The sequence below is a fragment of the Bison bison genome, unplaced genomic scaffold (assembly GCF_000754665.1).
Source record: "Bison bison bison isolate TAMUID 2011002044 unplaced genomic scaffold, Bison_UMD1.0 scf7180017864160, whole genome shotgun sequence".
Lineage (NCBI taxonomy): Eukaryota > Metazoa > Chordata > Mammalia > Artiodactyla > Bovidae > Bison > Bison bison.
Window position 1 is genome coordinate 3,489,233 of NW_011494732.1, and position 19,182 is coordinate 3,508,414.

General features: G+C 45.2%; 1 protein-coding gene across 1 annotated transcript in view; it reads right to left on the reverse strand.

Moving 5' to 3' along the window:
• TMEM132B (transmembrane protein 132B) overlaps positions 1-19,182 on the reverse strand; it is a 226,281-nt gene that overhangs the window by 3,949 nt on the left and 203,150 nt on the right. Inside the window, 4 exon segments of the mRNA XM_010841407.1 lie at positions 2-675; positions 2,033-2,224; positions 4,886-5,156; positions 7,370-7,575. Coding sequence (XP_010839709.1) covers positions 2-675; positions 2,033-2,224; positions 4,886-5,156; positions 7,370-7,575 — 1,343 coding nt within the window.

Here is a 19,182-nt window from a genome sequence, read left to right on the forward strand (position 1 = left end):
TGCCACACAGTTGATCAAGAAGACCAAGATGGCTAGGCAGAAGACGCAGAGCAGGGCGTACATGCCGATCTCCAAGTCAGTAAGCCCCCTGGAGGTCACCGTGAGGTCACTAGGATTATGGGGTTCTGGTGACTTCCCTTGAGCGGGGAAGCTTGTGAAGGCATCTGGACCACCGCTCTTGAGCATCTTCTTATCTTTTCCTTCCATGGGAGACTGTGGGGTTGTGCTTTTGTTGGTATGTTCCTCATGGCCAACAGAGGCACCATGCTGGAACCACTCCTGAACTGCCCTCTCCTGGTTTCCCTCACGATCTATGGTGTTACTGAGGTGGTCTTTATATTCCCGGTTTATGCCCTCAATGTCGTTGGTGCCTCCTTGGTGCTCATCAGTACTGGGCTCAAATTTGACCTTGACGTTCCCTTTCCCCACGGCAAGAATGCTCTTCCTCTTGGTCTTCTGACAGGGCTCACTGATCATCATTTCCAGTTTAATCAAGGGCCCTTGCCCTTCCCCCTCTGCAACCACAACTGGCCATTTGGACTGAAGGCTTGCCTGGACAGATACCACCATTTCGTCCAAAGATGAGACAGTAACTGAAAAATCCTTGGGATCGTAAATGTCTAAAGGTGTCACTGAACCATCGCTGAACAAAATCCAAGAACTGACGATGGCTTCCTAAGAGAAATGAAACCAAAGCATTGTTATAATCGGGTTCCTTCAAAACCTGCAAATGTAAATATGATTTTCTAAGTAATATTATTTAAACATACACACTGAGAATTAATGTCTATGTTTTATCATTGTGAACAGCTCTTGGCTTGCCTGGAACTGGCATGAGCCATAAGCCACAGCTCTACTAATGTAAGAAATAGACAATATGCTTTAGCAAATGCATTAAAGTGTATTTTACAGTAAGTCCCCTGCATATGAACTTTCAAGTTGTGAGCTTTCAAAGATGCAAACGTGTTCGCATGTCCGGTCACCCAAGTTAGTCCTTGTATCTGGCGTACACTGTCACGTGCGTGCCTCCTCTACACGCGGCTGTGCTTCTGTGCACTTCCCTGCGCAGCACTGTATAGAGTACAGTGGTACAGCATCTTTATGCAAGTCCAGGATGTCTGAGAGCAAGTGTATAACAGCAGCGGCAGTGATGTAGCTGGTACCGTACTATATGATTAAAAATGTTTTCTTTACTTTTTGCTTGTTTTTTATGTATTATTTGTGTGAAAAGTATTATAAAATGACTGCCTTACAGTACTATATAGCCGATTGTGTTAGTTGGGTACCTAGGCTAATTTTGTTGAACTTAGGAACAAACTGGACTTACGAACACACTCTCAGAATGGAACTGGTTCATATGTACGGGACTTACTGTAATTTACCTCATGCCAGACAACAGAATTTGACTTTGACCCTTCTAAAAACATTCTGAAAGATCAAACAATTTATCTGAATCAAATTCAGGTGCAACTAATCAGGCGCCTGCTCAAGAGAATATTGCTTTGAACTTTCCTTATTCGGAAGCCAATGCTGACGAAGCAAAACATGCGCTGGCTGGACATGCTTATGGAAGGATGCATCATAAAACCAGTTTGCTTGAAGGGCACAGTGCCCTAGGATCTTTATCAATGACATGTCAAAGTTTAAAGAGGCGGAGAGTTTGAGAGTTGGCAATCATTGTCAACAGTGGCGATTGGATGCTACGCTTGTTCAAGTAGCTGAAATGAAATTTCCAAGTGTCAGTAGGCACCTTCTTGGGCAAAAGTAAGAATATGGGAGCCTGTGGTGGTCTGGCAGCAAACTGTGTCTAAAACAGGTAAGGCTGCTCTAAAGCAAGAAGAACATATGAGGAAAATGGGTCTAAGACATTGAGTACTTTTCTCAGAGACAGGACAGATTGGATAAGAAATAGGAAGCAGCTTCAAGAATCACCAGTCCCAGTTATGAGTGCTCTATTTATCTCCTTTGCAAGATGTGACAGAGAAATAAGTGGTCCCAATCATCCAGCGACAAAAGGACTCTGGAATCTCACCTGCTGTGGGGCTTGAAGAACATCCTGGGCAGCTGCTGTTGAGACAATGGCTCTTTTGTCCAACCTGTGAGGCTGCAGGGAGAGAGACAAGCCGGCCACCAGCTGCACACCCAGGTCCGCGATAGTGACCCGGTCATCCAGGACGGTCACGGTCTTTTCAGCCAGGATGGAGTCAGAGAGAGGCGACAGGACCTGCAGAGTCAGTGGGAAACCTCAGTGTCTGCTCCTCACACCATTCACAACTCCTGAACTGGTGTTCCCACCGAAGTGCTCTCCTAGTGTCCTGTGACGTGAGTGTATGTAGCGAAATCGTGTATGTGAGCAAGTCATGAGTGTGTGCGTGCTAAGTCCTGATCCTGTTCAATTACACTCTCCAAGTGAAGGGGTTTTAAGTACAAATATCATCTTGGCCCATTTTCTTTCCTTTGATTCATATCATGATAACAGTACTGTATTTTTTTAAACTTGATTTAATTTAGAGGCAATAACTAAAAATTGCCTACCTTGGTACTAGGCACCAAAGACTGACATTTTTCCAACAAATAATATTTAGTTGTGAGAATGGCAGAATTGTAGTAAAAGCTGTTTAAAAGGCTGGTGCTCAGCCATCTCTTCCTACTCCTACTCCTTCCAGTGAGCATTAGATGTTCACTATGGACCACTCACCCCTGGAGAAGGGAATGGCAACCCACTGCAGTATTCTTGCCTGGAGAATTCCATGGACAGAGGAGTCTGGTGGGCTGTAAGTCCATGGAGTCCCAAAGAGTCGGACACGACTGAGTGACTAACACACACACACATGGACCACTGATCACCATTGTGTGGGCTGCCGTGTCATCACTGGATAAACCAGGTGAGCAAAGTGGGAAAGAGAATCTTACTCTCCTAAGAAACCATTTTTCTTAATTTACCATCTAGCTTGCAAGCAGGTAGTGGTGGTGGTTTAGCCGCTAAGTCGTGTCCAACTCTTGTGACCCCATGGACTGTAGCCCACCAGGCTCCTCTGTCCATGAGATTTCCCAAGTAAGAATACTGGAGTGGGTTGCCATTTCCTTCTTCAGGGGATCTTTCCAATCCAGGGACCGAACCTTAGTCTCTTGCATTGGCAGACAGATTCTTTACCACTGAGCCATCAGGGAAGCCCTTGCAGTCAGGGGTGAAATCAAATGAAGAGGCATATCTAGTGGATAGAATTTCTAGACCTATCCCCCCAAAAACGTTCTGTCTAATCTCTCAAAAATCTCTCTTGTGAATATGATGAGAAATCACCCTCCCAACTATGTTATAGGATATGGCACAGTTGGCCTTAAAATAGGGAGACCATACTGGGTTAGCCACAGGGGTCTCATGGAATCACACAAGCCTTTAAAATCAGAGCGCTTTCTCCCTGACTGGTAGAAGAGAAAGTCAGATTCAAAGAGTGAGAATCTGGTGGTGGATCTGTTCCATAAGGAGGGATGCAGGTGACCTCTAGGAGCAGAAAATGGCCTCTGGCTGATAGTCCACAAGAAAACAGAGCCCTCAATCTTGCACCACAAGGAACCGCATTCTTCCAGCAACCTAAGCCAGGAAGCAAACATTTCTTCAAAGCCCCACATAAGCCCAGCCAGACCCATACTTTGATTGCAGCCTTGCAGTACCCTGAACTTGGTACCCCAAGCTCAACTGGACTGCCAACATTCAGAACTCTGAGTTAAAAAATTAGCAGTGCTTCATGCTGGGAGATGTTCGATTGCTTTGTTACACGGCAACAGGAGAGTGATACAGAACGTAACACTGAATCCAGCTTTGTCAAAAACTGACTTGGGCAACACCTAAAAATCTGATTTTGTTATAGAAGTGAAAATTAAAGGAGTAATAGAGGACTTAAAATTTTTTTAAAGTTTAAAAAAAAAGAAAGAAAGAATGATCGTAACTATGAGCAGTAACTTTTTAATTTGTTATTAAAAAATATGCTACCTTCTTTCTGCAGAATGATCCTGTCCACTGGCTAGAAAATAGTTTTACTGTTACTATAGTAAAGTGGAGAGTGGTTTTTATTATTTTTAGTGCAATATGTTTTAAAATTTTTTGTGTGTCTACTGTTCAAGGTAAAACATAGCTAAATGGTTAATGCTCAAGTTGCGGAAAATAAAACTAGCTTTCATAGGTTCTATTGTCTTCTGTTAGTGACATATAAAAAGTAAAGGATCACATTAGGGGGAAAATTGCTTAGACTGTGTGTTAAATTTAGCTTTGATAAAAGAAATGAGATATTTTTTCTCAACTCTCTAAAAGGCAAACATTTTTCTTTGATTATTCTTCGAGGTTTTTATTTGCTACTCTAGACAATAAGATTTGAAAATGGCTTCTTTGACCTTCTTTGGGGGGACATACAATATAATTTTATTATCATTACTTTATATTTTTCAATTGTTCTGTGAATTTTTGTGAATTCTATTGTCTATTATAAAAATATTCATTTATTTAGTTAGTTGCACAGTGTCTTAGTTGCATCATGTGGGATCTTTCGTTGGGGCACAAGGACTCTCTAGTTGTGGCTAGCGGACTCTGAAGCTCACAGGCTTAGTTGTTCCAATTCTATTGGAATTCCAGTTCTCTGACCACGAATCAAATCCATGTTTCTTGAACTGCAAGGTAGATTCTTAACCACTGGACTATCAGGGAAGTCTCTTTAAAAAAAAATGTAACACAAAATTTAATTTGAGTTTGAACTGTTAGAATTGACTAACCCTCTGTCACTGCCCATAAGTCTCTGATGCACACACACACACGCTATCCTCCAGCATCTGCCTGGACACTTATTAACACAGACCAGGGCTGGGGGAGGTGGCAAGTGCTGGGTGCCCATACCTGCACGGTGGTGATGCCTGGCTCCCGGCCCACCAGGGTCCTGCCATCCTGTATCTGAGCGATTCTCGGCTCTTCCACCTTCATGAAATCCATCACGAGGTCGGTGATGTCAAACTGCCAGTCAGGGCCCAGCATGTAGCTCAGCTGACCCGAGTCAGGGGACTCGGCCACGAACTGGGTGAGGACGCGCACGAGGGCGTGCTGGTACTGCAGCGAGCACCCTCTCCCCTTCTTCTCCTCATCCTCCTCGTCTTCACTGTCTCGGGTGGGCCTGGGACACACACACACAGCAGAGCCAACGTCATCCTGGTGAAGAAGGGTCTCCCCTACCTCCTTGTCGAGATTCCGCATGACTGTGATGTTTCGTGTGAACTGGATTTTCTTTCTGCCAGAGGTGCTCACCAGCGGTCACCCACCATCTGCTGCTTCTTTCACTCCCGGACCCTGTGCGGTGGTCACTGAGCGTCACACGTGCTGCCACAGGCTCGGAACACAGAAACCCAGCACGGCCCCACCTCACCCGCCCAGGGCTGGGGGATCAGCGCCGCCCAGGCTGAGCTGCTAACATAACTGAAACACGTCTGACACGCACATCCTGACTTCTCCTTCCTCAGTGCCCCGGCCCTTCTCCCTGTCCTGACACAAGTTCTGCTCCACTTGCCTGCCCATGACCTGCCCTGAGAAACCCTCTCTGGCTTCGCTACTCCACAAACTTCCCCTCGAGATGAACCTGTCTGGCGTCCCTTATGAGAGGACCTGGCTTGGTGGCTGCTGACTGGTGTGCAGGGCCCTCGGTGGATCTGAGACAGAGAGGGGCAGAGACTCACATGTCCTGAGTTAGAATAAGTGCCGGGTCCTGCCTTACCTGCTCCTATAAAGTGAATAAATGCTATCTTTAGAGCTCTGACTACTGCAGGGTGTATCATTTCACTGAATTCTTGGAACAACTCTATTCAGTCACTCTACTGCCATTTCCAACTTGTAGATGAAGAAACAGGAAGAGAGAAGTTACGTAACTTGTCCAAGGTTGTACAGCTATACACGCGAAAGTGAAAGTCGCTCCGTTGTGTCTGACTCTTTGCAACCCCATGGGCTGGCTGTAGCCTGCCAGGCTCCTCTGTCCATGGAACTCTCCAGGCAAGAACACTGGAATGGGTAGCCATTCCCTTCTCCAGGGGATCTTCCCAACCTAGGGATCAAGCCCAGGGCCTCCACATTACAGGCAGATTCTTTACCATCTGAGCCACCAGAGAAACCCAAAAGCAGAAAAGCCAGAGTGAAAACTCAGTGACCTTATACCAGAGTTCACAGCTTAGCCACTGCACTGTGCTCCACTAAGGATGGGTGACATTTTAAAGCAGGAAGCAGAGAATGGATAATGCAGGAAAGAACACTAGGGCAGGGGGAATAGAGCTCTTCCCTAAATGCCAGGCCTTGTGCTGTGCGCTTCTTATGTGTTGCATCATTTTATTGAATCCTAGCAACTGTTCTCGGAGAAGGCAATGGCACCCCACTCCAGTACTCTTGCCTGGAAAATCCCATGGACGGAGGAGCCTGGTGGGCTGCAGTCCATGGGGTCGCTAAAAGTCAGGCACGACTGAGCGACTTCACTTTCACTTTTCACTTTCATGCATTGGAGAAGGAAATGGCAACCCACTCCAGTATTCTTGCCTGGAGGATCCCAGGGACGGGGGAGCCTGGTGGGCACCATCTATGGGGGGTCACACAGAGTTGGACATGACTGAAGTGACTTAGCAGCAGCAACTATTCTATGAGGTAGATAATATGACAGTAAACCCACTACATACGAATGAGTTCCGTTCCAAGAGTGCATTCGTTTAAGTTCAATTCGTTTGTTAAGTCCAACTATGTTAGCCTAGGTACACGACTGAGACAATGGGCTTTAGGGTAGCTTACTGTAAGAGGTTTATAACACTTTTCATGCAAATAACTCATAAAAACAAACATAGAGAATAAAGAAAATATGTTTAATCTTATAGCATAGGACCTTGAAAAGTACAGTAGTGCAAAGTAACAGCTGACACGCGTTAACAATATCAGCTACGTCACCACCGCTTTTATGCTCACTTCCGGACATCCTGGGCTTCAAACAAAGACCCTGTACTACTGTACTCTATACAGTACACAAAAGCACAGCCACTTGTAGATGTGCCCGTGTGACAACGCTGCCAGACATGTGAACTACTTTATGGGACTGGACTATCGAACATTCATTGGCATCTGTGACAGTTCACGACAGGAGGGTTCGTATGTAGAGGGCTTACTATCTCCATTATAATTTCCTCCTGTCAGAGTAAGGACCCGAGTCAGACCCATCTTAACTCTGTTCCTGTTACTACCCACTGTAGATGCAGTTTTGCTGGAACCTCAGTCCCTGAGGACGTTTTGCCTCAGAGCTGAGCCCCAGGAGCCTCAGATCCACAGCCCTCTCTGAGGGTCACCCCCTCACGCTTAGTTCCTCACCTTCGATTGGAGGCCACGGGGATCCTCCATCCTTTGATCTGGCTCAGCTCCGTGTCCGAGATCTCAACCTGCAGGGGGAGTCTGGGCACCCAGACCGTGACCTCTAACTGGGAGGTGAAGTGCTGGTGTGTGAAGTTCACGATCGTGTCCACTTTGCTCTTCATCTCCTTCCCATTCACAAAGACCGAGTCACAGCCGTTGGAGACCTTGGGGGAGGGGACAGAATCGCCAGATGCGTCAGCAGAAAAAGCGCATGTGCAACCCGACAGTAAAAGTTCATGAACCGCAACAGCTCTGATCTGTGAGGCCCCGAGACAACCAGGAGAACGTGGCTTGAACAAAAGGTAATTTGTAGGCACTAATTGGTGGCAATGCTGATAAATAGACTCCAGGAAAACCATTCTGTATTACAGACTACTGACAAGTAAAACCATAAACATAATTTAACGGCGTTCCATAACCTTTGCTGCCTTTTCTGTGTGTTTTTTCCCTTCTCCTCACCTCTTTTATGTACTCAAACCACCACTAATCAAACCCCAGGTGCAGCATATTTCACTAGTGTGCGGTATCTGAAGATGTTTAAAAGGTATCCATATGTTACTAAAACAACACTTCATTTGAGCCGTAAAAGGGATTTTTTTTTCTGAAAAAAAACCTAGAGAGCTTTGTACAGATTAAGACCCTTGTAGAAACACACTCATGAAATGCATCAGAAATGTGGATACAACTATTTTTGCCCCACTACATTTTGCATTAATTTTACGGGATGGAGATGAGGATGTGGCATTCTGCTATGGACTTTTGACTCAGCACGTGGGGCAGGCACCCTTTTAACACGATGCATTGCAGGTTAGGTATCAGACAAGGTAAGCCCCCGCGGCACTTCACATCTTCCAGGGAAGCAAGGGAAATGTTGATGGCTTTCGCTCCTAGACCATCAGAAGAATGAATGTCTTTTACGTATCTGGGTGGGGAGGGGGAGGAGATCACTTTATGGGCAGAAGACACACAAGCAACAATCAGTTTAGCACAGAATCACACAACTGCCAGGGGCCCGCAACCTTCGTTTTACAGATGAAGAACCTGAGGCCAGCCACGTGATGCACCACTGGCTCAAGGTCACACACCACTTTTAGGGATACTGGCCTGCTGGCAGTGGTCCCCAGCTCACCTGGAATGCCCCCAAGAGGCCTGTTTCCCAAGCCACAAATGAAGGCTCACTCATGACCTTCTCTTCCTCACCTGAATCAGTACCTGCGACCCAGCCTCCCTTCCTAGCCCCAGGGCACACATCCAGCTGCTTCCTCCACGTGACCAGGTGAACGGCCAGAGCAATGCCAGCAGTGTCAAGGTGCAAACTCTAAGAGCAAACCTCCACGTTGTTTGTGATGAATTATCACCACCTGTCCTCTCCCCCTAGAAAAAGGACATCAATGTGTATTTGCTTCCACAGGAAGGAAAAGATGAGCCTGGTTCACGGTGGAGTGGAATCAAAGACTGAGGAGAAAATAACTAAAATGATGCTTACATCCTTACATCAGAATCACAGACACAGGCCCCTGTCATTGCCACCTCACCATGTCACTGATATCTCTGGGAATCTTTATGCAGAATTAAGCAAGGCCAGTAATAGGAAGATGGGATGAAACCACAGTGACACTAACCTGACAACCGTGGGTTACAAAGCAATAAACAGGGGTACTGATGGGTAACCATGCATCAGGCTGAGTTCATTCGGGGAACGCTTTCCCACCCTGTCAGAGCTTAGCCCTCCAGGGTCCCCTGACCTCCAGGCTCCACTACTCTAAGCAGCAAAAATTCTGCCCCCAAATGGCAGTGGAAAGTGGCAGCTAATGTGTCTCTCCCCCTGAAATTCCAGTGGGAGTCGGAAAAGACATTTCCATCACTTTTCAAAGTATAAAAGAATCCACTTCGCCTATCTCTCTCTGTCTGCTTTACCTCCTAAAGGAGAGAACAAAAATGATGAACCAAGCAAGTCAGCTGTCTTTTAAGGCATGTTTGTGGGACATAAATCTGTATTGTTGTGCCTAGGATTGTAAAGCGAGCAACCAGAGTAAGATTTTCAATTAAAGCAGAAAAATGAATGGAGAGCTGTGTTTTTATTTTAAAATCCTGTGAGGCCAACACAGTACCAAGCCAATTGCCCTTCCTTGGGTGACAGACCTGTTTTAGAGAAACTTCTGCCTTCCCTCCAGAGCACTGCAGCGGGAGACATACGATAAGACCCCTAAACATCCCTGGACTCAGTGGCAACAGCAGACCTCTCTCAAGAGAACAGGGTTCCTCACAGACAAGAACGCCGCAATGGATGCGTTAGGGTTCTGCCCTCACCTTCTCCCAGCTCAAGTGGGCCTCACCCATTGCCAGAACTTTCCTCAACCTCCCTCCCTTCAGTACAGACCTCAACTCTCCTGAATCTGCAGGATTATTATAACCTATGTGAGATGCACGTATGTGTGTGTGTTTCCTCTAGAAGGAATGGTTTAGTATTTGTTAATTCAGTGTTTGCAGGGACTTTAAAGGACATAACTAGTGTAAATAACGAGAATCAATTACAGTAGGGATCTCTTACGGGTATAGGAACTCACTGCCTGTGAGGTTCCTCCTCTTCCCTGGAAGCATTAATCCCCACAATAATTGCGTGTGGCAGGCACCATGACCCTCTTTGCACCGAGACTGAACCCAGTGTCAAGAAAGGGAACATCACTTCCCAGGGCTTTGCCTATGTGTGTAACAATGCCAGCCAGCCCTCAGGGCTGCTGACACCTGCTTTTTCCTCTGCCTGCTCACGCCAGTTCCCTCTAGAGACTTCCCTCGCTACACAGGACAAAGTCCAAAATCTTGATTACAGCTTACAAGACCTAAGCACGTGGTACTGCCAACTTCTGCAGGCTCCCTTTGCACTCCTCTCCCTGCCCCCTGCACAGGCTCTTCCCTCGTGGGTCATGGGTCTTCTCTCCCTGGAGCTCTCCTGAACTTATTCCCAACTGAACACCTTGCCACCACCTTCCCATGACTGAATGACTGAGATCTGTTTGTCATTCATGTCTGAGGCAGATATAACTGTGGTCTTGGGCCACCCAGTCACACATCAGCACCCCTGCCCCATCACACACACACACACACACACACACATCTTCCTCTTCTCTGTCCAGCCAATCATAAGAACAGGGCTTCCTTGGTGGCTCAGAGGTAAAGAACCCACCTGACAAAGCAGGCAACACAACAGGAGATGTGGGTCAGGGTCAGGAAGATCCTGGGTCAGGAAGATCTCCTGCAAAAGGAAATGGCAACCCACTCCAGTGTTCTTGCCTGAAAAACCCCATGACAGAGGAGTCCATGGGGTGGCAGAGCTGAACACGACTGAGCGACTGAATACCGCACTATGTTAGTTACTCTGGATTGCTCTGGATTGTATTCTATAATGTGCTTTTCAATATTTATCACTTTCTGAATGCTCCTGGCTATTTTTTACTTGTTTCTTATCTCTGTTCTCCACCTGAAAGTAACCTGCTTGAAGCCATGGACCTGTCTCTTCTCATCTACTGTGTCTCTACTTCTAGCACAGAGATGACATTTAGAAAGTGTTCAATAACTAGGTGTTCAACGTGACTATATCACCAGCTTCCTCTGGGTCCCCTTCATTCCTCTGCTCCATGAGTAGCCTGAATCTGGGTAGGAAGGGGGGCGAGGTGGTGCGTACCAGGTTATCACATTAAGGATATCATGAGAGGAGGCAGACAAGGAGAAGAAACCTAGTCCAAATGCTCAGGAGGTTGAGGTAAAAAATCTGATAAATCTGGATTTCCAGTGATGAATTTGGCCTTTGGGCTAGGAACTGAAAGGGAGATCTCTGTGTCATGTCACATTGTAGAGGCATGTGTGTTGGGGAAGCAGACAGACGGACACTGCAAGGCAAAGATCAGAGTCAGGTTCCTACTGCTCATCGTAAGGATACCCCCAGGGCTCTCTGAGGCCCTGAAGCAACACCAAACGCTGTGTATTCTAATGTAAGAAGAGCTGAGGACGGGAATGTGCAGACTGAAAACAGCAGTTCGTGCCATGTTAATCTGTGAGCATGGGCCAGACGGCTTGTCAATGTCATCACAGGAAGGCTGCCTCTAGGGTTCATTGCTCTACTGTCAAATTATACTTCCGCAGTTACAGTACTTTAGAGTAATGGGGCAAACAGGGGTCTCCTAGCGTAAACAGTTTTCCTCTGGGTATCTTGTAAGATACACCATTGGCTTCGTTTTCTATTTAGAAAAGAAGCAAGAACTGAGTCTGTGTATCAGCACCCTCCCCCTGAGTCTGCCACACTGTTGATGTATCTGTGTCTACATCATAGAGGCTTTATAAGGCTTCCCTCCTGACCTCTCCCCCCACCTGGAGAAATGAGTTAGAAAGAAAAAAAAAGTCACACAGTCAAGAGTAATGGCTGCAGTCTACTTCCTCAATGACTTGGCAAGAGCAGTTTAAGAAGTGTAAATGGTGTTTGTTTAAGCTGAATAAAATAAAGGGTGCCTTCTGCAGTGCTGTTTATAATGAAAATAAAAATATTCTGTATGAAATGCCTAGTTCAATATATAACAGTGCACACAAATGAAACACCAGGAATCATAAAATAAATTTAAATAAAATTTAAAGAAAGGGAAATATAATCAGGAAATAATATTTAGTGAAAAATGATGGAGTTAAAATTATATGGACACACTCATTCTAATTTTATAAATATATGTTACGTGTGTGCATTACTGAAGAATAAAAAGATTTGAATAATGGGGGAAAGCTATATAATAAAAGAATATATTTCACAAATCATAATAAATGCTGAATTCCATATGAAGGTAACTTTAAACTATGCAGCTCGGGAGGATCTAAAGGATACCCCATTAGACAATCCTGACATGGAAATATTTACAGATGGCAGTTCTTTTGTTCGGGATGGCAAGTGTAAAGCAGGTTACGCCGTGGTGACTGCTGAACAGGTTTTGGAAGCAAAATCTCTCCCCCAGGGAACCAGTGCTCAGTTGGCGGAGCTTGTGGCTCTGACCCGAGCTCTAGAGTTAAGCAAAGGGCAGCGGATGGGCCTGATAACCTATGTGAGTCTTCTTCTGCTGACTCCAAAAATCCTGAGTCTGCCGTTTGATCCTCAAGACAATGCCTTCCTGTCCTGGGCTCACTCCTAGGCTGCATTCCACAATCGGTCTAACTGCTGGGTCTGTGGAGCGCTCCCCTCTTCATCAGTGGAAGGCTTCCCGTGGTGGACATCTCCACTTCAAGGAAAAGACTTTCTCCAAGTCTGTGAATACCTTCGACAACAATCATATGCGATGCCTCTTCTTCATCTGATGACATCTACCAACCCTAAAATGGACTGGTGCAACTCGTTGCACTTTAACTATGGACATAATGTGACTTTAAATTTTGATTCTGAATGTTGAGTTTTTGCTGTTTGCTCCCTGCATCTGTAAGTGTATAACTGGGTTTGTTTCTAGTCGCATGAAAGCTTTTAAGTTACAAATGGTTGCTCAAACTCCTGCTACTGCTGTAGCTTCCTCCAACTACTATTTGGGGCCCCTGGATCAGATATCCTCAATATGAGGATTAGGAGAATATGTTGCCTCACCAATTTAGGGACAACGCCCCTTGTCAGCTCGGAAGCAGTTATGGAACGAGAACGACGCCCCTTTTCCCTAGGCAACATAATTCTCCTAAAAGAAAAGGGGGCAATGAGAGAGTCATTTCCTAGGCAGGTTGATAAGGAGTCTAGGAGTCCCCAAGGAGAGAGGGGTCTGGAATTCTCAAGGAGAAAGAAAGGACAAACCTTTTTTTCCTTCTCTACATTCCTTAGGATTATATAACAATAATGTATCCTGCCTGAGGACAGTCTCTGGATTAAGGACAGTCTCTGGATTAAACCTTCTGGCTAATTCTGTTATCTTAAAATGTAAATTATGGGAGTAGACCTGGTCTTAACAATAATGTATCCTGCCTGAGGACAGTCTCTGGATTAAGGACAGTCTCTGGATTAAACCTTCTGGCTAATTCTGTTATCTTAAAATGTAAATTATGGGAGTAGACCTGGTCTTTACAAGGATGTATCCTGCCTGAGGACAGTCTCTGGATTAAACCTTCTGGCTAATTCTGTTATCTTAAAATGTAAATTATGGGAGTAGACCTGGTCTTTACAAGGATGTATCCTGCCTGAGGACAGTCTCTGGATTAAACCTTCTGGCTAATTCTGTTATCTTAAAATGTAAATTATGGGAGTAGATCTGGTGAGGTCTTTACAACCTCCATTCTTTGGATTCATTGGAGAGTATATAACTTCATTGTTAACACTAGCAAGGGGGTACTCTTTCTGCCCCCTTCTGATGCCTATGTCAGAAGCTTTCTCTATCTCCTTTATACTTTAATAAAACTTTATTACACACAAAAAAAAAGAAAAGAAAAAAACATTTTTCAATTCAATTGTCATCAAATCAAACATTTTGTATTTATTACCAAGTTGAGCAAATGCATTATGTCTGAGGAGCAGAGGGTACTCAAAAAATATTTATTTGACCTTGAGGGTTTACATCTCCAAGAAATACAAAAAAAGAAAACCAATAGCTATCATGTATTGAATGCTTACTAGCATCATGCATTTTTCTTTTTTAGAACTTTACATAGGACGATAGCCATTGATTCCTCTGAATACCCTGTTCATTAAGTGTTTTGTCCCTACATTATAGATGGGGAAAGTCAGGCCCAGGACAGGCACCTCCTGCAGGGATCACACCTGGTGACAGGGCAGAGGTCCTCTGAATGGGGGCAGCGGGCTCCTCACATTGTGTGTTAGCCTCGTCATACAGCCCACAGAAGGAGGGCCTGATTGGGGAAGACGAGACCTAAATACACACACTGGGACTTTTTTATGACCCTCACCGAGGTGTAATTTAAGTTCAATGCACAGTCCATTTGGAGGGTACAGCTGGATGAGTTGGGTGGTGCGTGCACCATGAAACCACTGCCACACTCAGACACAGAATACTTGCACCATCCCAAAAGATCCCTGGTGCCCCTTTTGGGCCCATCACTCCCTCCACGCTGGCCCCAAGCCGCCAGTGATGTGTCATTAAGCAGGAGGTATGGATTAGTTCAGACTAGCTTGATAGTTAGTGCTCAAGTCCCGGGTGAGGGAGCTGGAAGCAGCAGCTCGGTGCCTCAGACTGAAAGCCAGTAACCTGGGTCCTCATCCAACTCTTCCCCTCATGACACTGAATAAGTCACTCTCCATCTCCAGGCTCAGATGCCCCATTGGTAAACTCGAGGGTACTTGAAGTTTCCAGCTTGCACACCCTCCCATCCTATCAATGGAGGATGGAGACCCAGTGTAGTTTGACATAGCTTTTCTCTCTCATCTGTAAAATAAGGATAAATCATTCATTCGTTTGATAAATATGTGTTTAATGTCAATGAAGACCCAGGCACTGAGGATAGAGTGATAAAAATACAGTCCCTACTCTTGTGGAGCTGACCACCCAGTGGAGGAGACAGACAAACTTAACACACGTGGATATAAATGCAATACTAGAGAGCTCTTCAAGAAACTTGGAGATACCAAGGGAACATTTGGTGCAAATATGGGCACAATAAAGGACAGAAAAAGCGAGGACCTAACAGAAGTAGAAGAGATTAAGAAGAGGTGTCAAGAATAAACAGAAGAACTGTACAGTAAAAGTCTTAATGATCCAGATAACCACGATGGTGTGATCACTCACCTAGAGCCAGACATCCTGGAGAGTGAAGTCAAGTGGGCCTTAGGAAGCATTACTATGAGCAAAGCTAGTGGAGGTGATGGGATTCCAGCTGAGCTATTTCAAATCCTAAAAGATGAAGCTCTTAAAGTGCTGCACTCACTATGCCGGCAAATTTGGAAAACTCAGCAGTGGCCACAGGACTGGAAAAGGTCAGTTTACATTTCAATCCCCAAAAAAGGTAATGCCAAACAATGCTCAAACTATCATACAATTGCACTCTTTTCACATGCTAGCAAGATTATACTCAAAATCAGATAGCAAGATGGACTTAGAAGGAAAATCAAACAAGATAAGAAAACAGTGATGACAGGACTTCCTGGTGGTCCAAGGGCTAAGACTCATTGTTCGCAAGGCAGGGGGCCTGGGTTTGATCCCTGGACAGGGCACTAGATACAACATGCCGCAACTAAAGATTCTGCGTGCTGCAATGAAGATCAAAGATCCAATATCCGCAGCCAAGACCTGGCACAGCCAAATAAATAACTAAATAAACATAAATGTTACAAAAAGAAAAACAGTGACGACAGCTCAGTTAGAATTTCCTGTTCTGTTCCATCCTATCCCGTTCTAGTTCACTGCACTTTGCCCTGTGCCATTTCATTCCAGTCCATTCTATTCCTTCACTTTTCATAAAATGCTAGTGAGATCCCATAAACATTGGCCCTTAATCTGAAAAAAGTCCTGCACTTGGGTATTGTGGGAAAGTGATCCTCTACCCATTTTACAGATGAGGAGACTAAACCTGAGTTAGGTCATCTAGCCAGTAATGGAGGGTCAGGGTCCCAAGCAACATGTTCTGACCTGACGCTGTCCTTTTCTTTTGGTCAAACAGTTCCTACAGTAACCACTGATGCCCTCTCTATATTCAGTTCATTCTTAGCTTTCATTTAAAGCATTACTTATAAAATCGAGAATAAGGAGCCTGGCTTATCCTCTGCTTGATAAAAATCAAAAACGAAATCATGTCAGCCACATTCCAGTTTCAGTTCAGAGATGTAGTCAGCTAAAAAGAGCACTTCTCCCACCCTTACCAAACTGCAAATTAAAAACTCTTCTGGGCACTTCCCTGGCCGTTGGTGGTTAAAACTATGCCTTCCAATGCAGGTGGTACGGGTTCCATCTCTGGTCAGGGAGCTAAGACTCTACATGCCTCTGGGCCAAAAAACTAGAACATAAAACAGAAACAGTTTTGCAACATATTCAATAAAGACTTTAAAAATGGTCCACATCGAAAAAAAAAAAAGTATAAAAAATAAAAACTTTTCTCAAACACATCAGAGAACTGCTGAGGCGGGGCTACAAACTAACCTGGAATCTAGAGAAAGACACGTGCCCACAGGGAGAAAGAGAAATGAAGTGTTTGCTTCCCCCGGGCAGACTCTGCTAGAAGCCATGTAAGCTAGAAAAAAGAATCCAAGTGACAAATTGTACTGACTTAAGAAAGGCCCGGTAGGGGCTCCTGTGAGAGGGTTGAGCTTTTATAGCCTGTAAATACATGGGAGCTTGTACCCACTGGCTTGCTCGGGGAATTCCATCAGCTACTTAGGGAAGAGCCAGCAGTGGCCCCGGGGCATCTCTTGTGTCATTGGCTCAGGAGGGGAACAGCAGCCACTGAGGAAACTTTACACACTCCCATATCCTCTGTTTCCTCTACAAGGCAAAAGTCTCAGTCTTCAGGCCAAAGTGTAATAAAAACTGCCATTCCGAGCCTTTAGGGGATTCTGTTATATCTAAAGTAATCAGTTTGAGTTAAATTTAAGCTGTTTTATTAAAAAGAGGCCTGCATCATGACTCTTGCAAAGAGCTATGTGCTTGTGATGACTAAGTTACCTCATTAAAGTTTATCCAATAAGATTTATCCAATAAGATGCTCTAGAACAGGGAATTCCCTCGCAGTCCAATGGTTGGAACGTCACGCTCTCATTGCTGGGGGCCCAGGTCCAGTCCCTGGTGGGGGAACATCATGCTTGTGCTTGGTTGAGTCCAACTCTTTGTGACCCCGTGGATTGTAGCCCACCGGGCTCCTCTGTCCATGGAAATTTCCAGGGAAGAACACTGGAGTGGGTTGCCATTTCCTTCTCCAATGCATGAAAGTGAAAAGTGAAAGTGAAGTCGCTCAGTCGTGTCCAACCCTCAGCGACCCCATGGACTGCAGCCCACCGGGCTCCTCCATCCATGGGATTTCCTAGGCAAGAGTACTGGAGTGGGGTGCCACTGCCTTCTCCATTTCATTCACTAGGCACAGAATTTAAGATTTTTAATATAAAGAATATGCACAGTAACATGTATGCATATGAGATACACACACGTGTGTGTGTGTATATATATATACACACATATAATTGCACAGATGGGCAGTATATGCATATTTAACTCTGTGCCCAGAACCCTTGAGCAATTTATAGTGTGTTGGTTCTCTCTGTGTACTATTATCACCTACACTTTTTGTAAATGTATCTTCCAGTTCTTATAACATTTTATTAGCCAAGGGCTTCTCAGGGGTCATAATTCAGTCTCTAATGTCTTCCTGAAGGCCAGAGGTCAAGGACACCATCACCACTGATTTGCTTAGCCACCAGAAGAAGGCATCACACATCTCTGGAAGATGTGGAGACCCTTACCATTGTGCTCGTGTGCCCCACAGGTTATGCCAATATATACTGATGAATACACGACCAGGCAGAGTAACAAAGGTAATCAGATTAGAAGATGCACAATTTCTACCCATATATGTGTATATGGATACATGTGAAGGTAAGCACACGACGTTATTTGGGGCCAAATGCATATAACTGTGGGGCTTCCCCAGTGGCTCAGACGGTAAAGAATCTGCCTGTGATGCAGGAGACCCTGGTTCAGTCCCTGGGTCGGGAAGATCCTCTGGAGAAAGGAATGGCAACCCACTCCAGTATTCTTGCCTGGAGAATTTCAACATGAAATTGAATTCTCAGGAGTTCATATTATTAAAAAATGAAAGGGTGCTAAGGCGCTTCAGTCATGTCTGACTCTTTGCGACACCATGGACTATATAGCCTGCCAGGCTCCCTTGTAAATGCGATGCTCCAGGCAAGAATACTGGAATGGATTTCCATTTCCTTCTCCAAGGGATCTTCCTGACCCAAAAATCGAACCCACATCTCTTATGTCTCCTGCATTGGCAGACGCCTTCTTTACCACTAGAGCCTAAAAAATGAATATGCAAAGTCAAATTATTCTCACGAAGATTTCCAGGAGACAAGTCCATGGATCCTGACTCAAGCAACCTTCTGTATGTCCACATATGTACATTCATAGACTATGAGTTAATATATGAATGCTTACTTCTCTGCCTCTGAGATCATAAGGCAAGTCTTTTGAGGACAAGCATGCTGTCTTACTTAATTCTCTGCAGCCCAGGCTCACGGCACAGGGCCCAGTACCTTGTAGATGTACAGGAACTGTGCAGAATAAATGAGAGATGAAGTGCTCTGCTCAGATCTGCTCATATCATACAACAGTAACAGGCAGGTCTTGTGAGCCTCTCCCCATCCATCCATCATGTCCAGCACCACACTGAAAGCCTCCACTCTAAGGAGACTCCCGCATTCACTGTCAAGTTCTGATCATGAGGCTTTGCTGTCAGACTCATTTATTCTTGTTAATCCTCTTTTCATGCAGATCAATCTCATTTTCCTAGTCAGATCACGGCTGGGACGTGTCAGTTCTTCATCCTTCCAAAGCAATGTGCCCAGTGCCCAGCCCAGAACTGATTGATTATCCGGTCCTCCCAGCAAGGGCAGATCTCGGAGCCAGTGTGAGCAGAATGGAGACCATTTCACTTCTTTCCCTTCCCAGCTCATCCGAAACACACTCCTCCTTACAGAATCTTAAAGTCTTGGTGCTACAGAGACCTCAGAGAATGCAACTCTGCAGCCTGGGGAGGATGAGGATCCATCTCAAAGGCACAGAGAGCTCGCAGCAAGTCTGAGGTTAAAACTCAGTGATGAT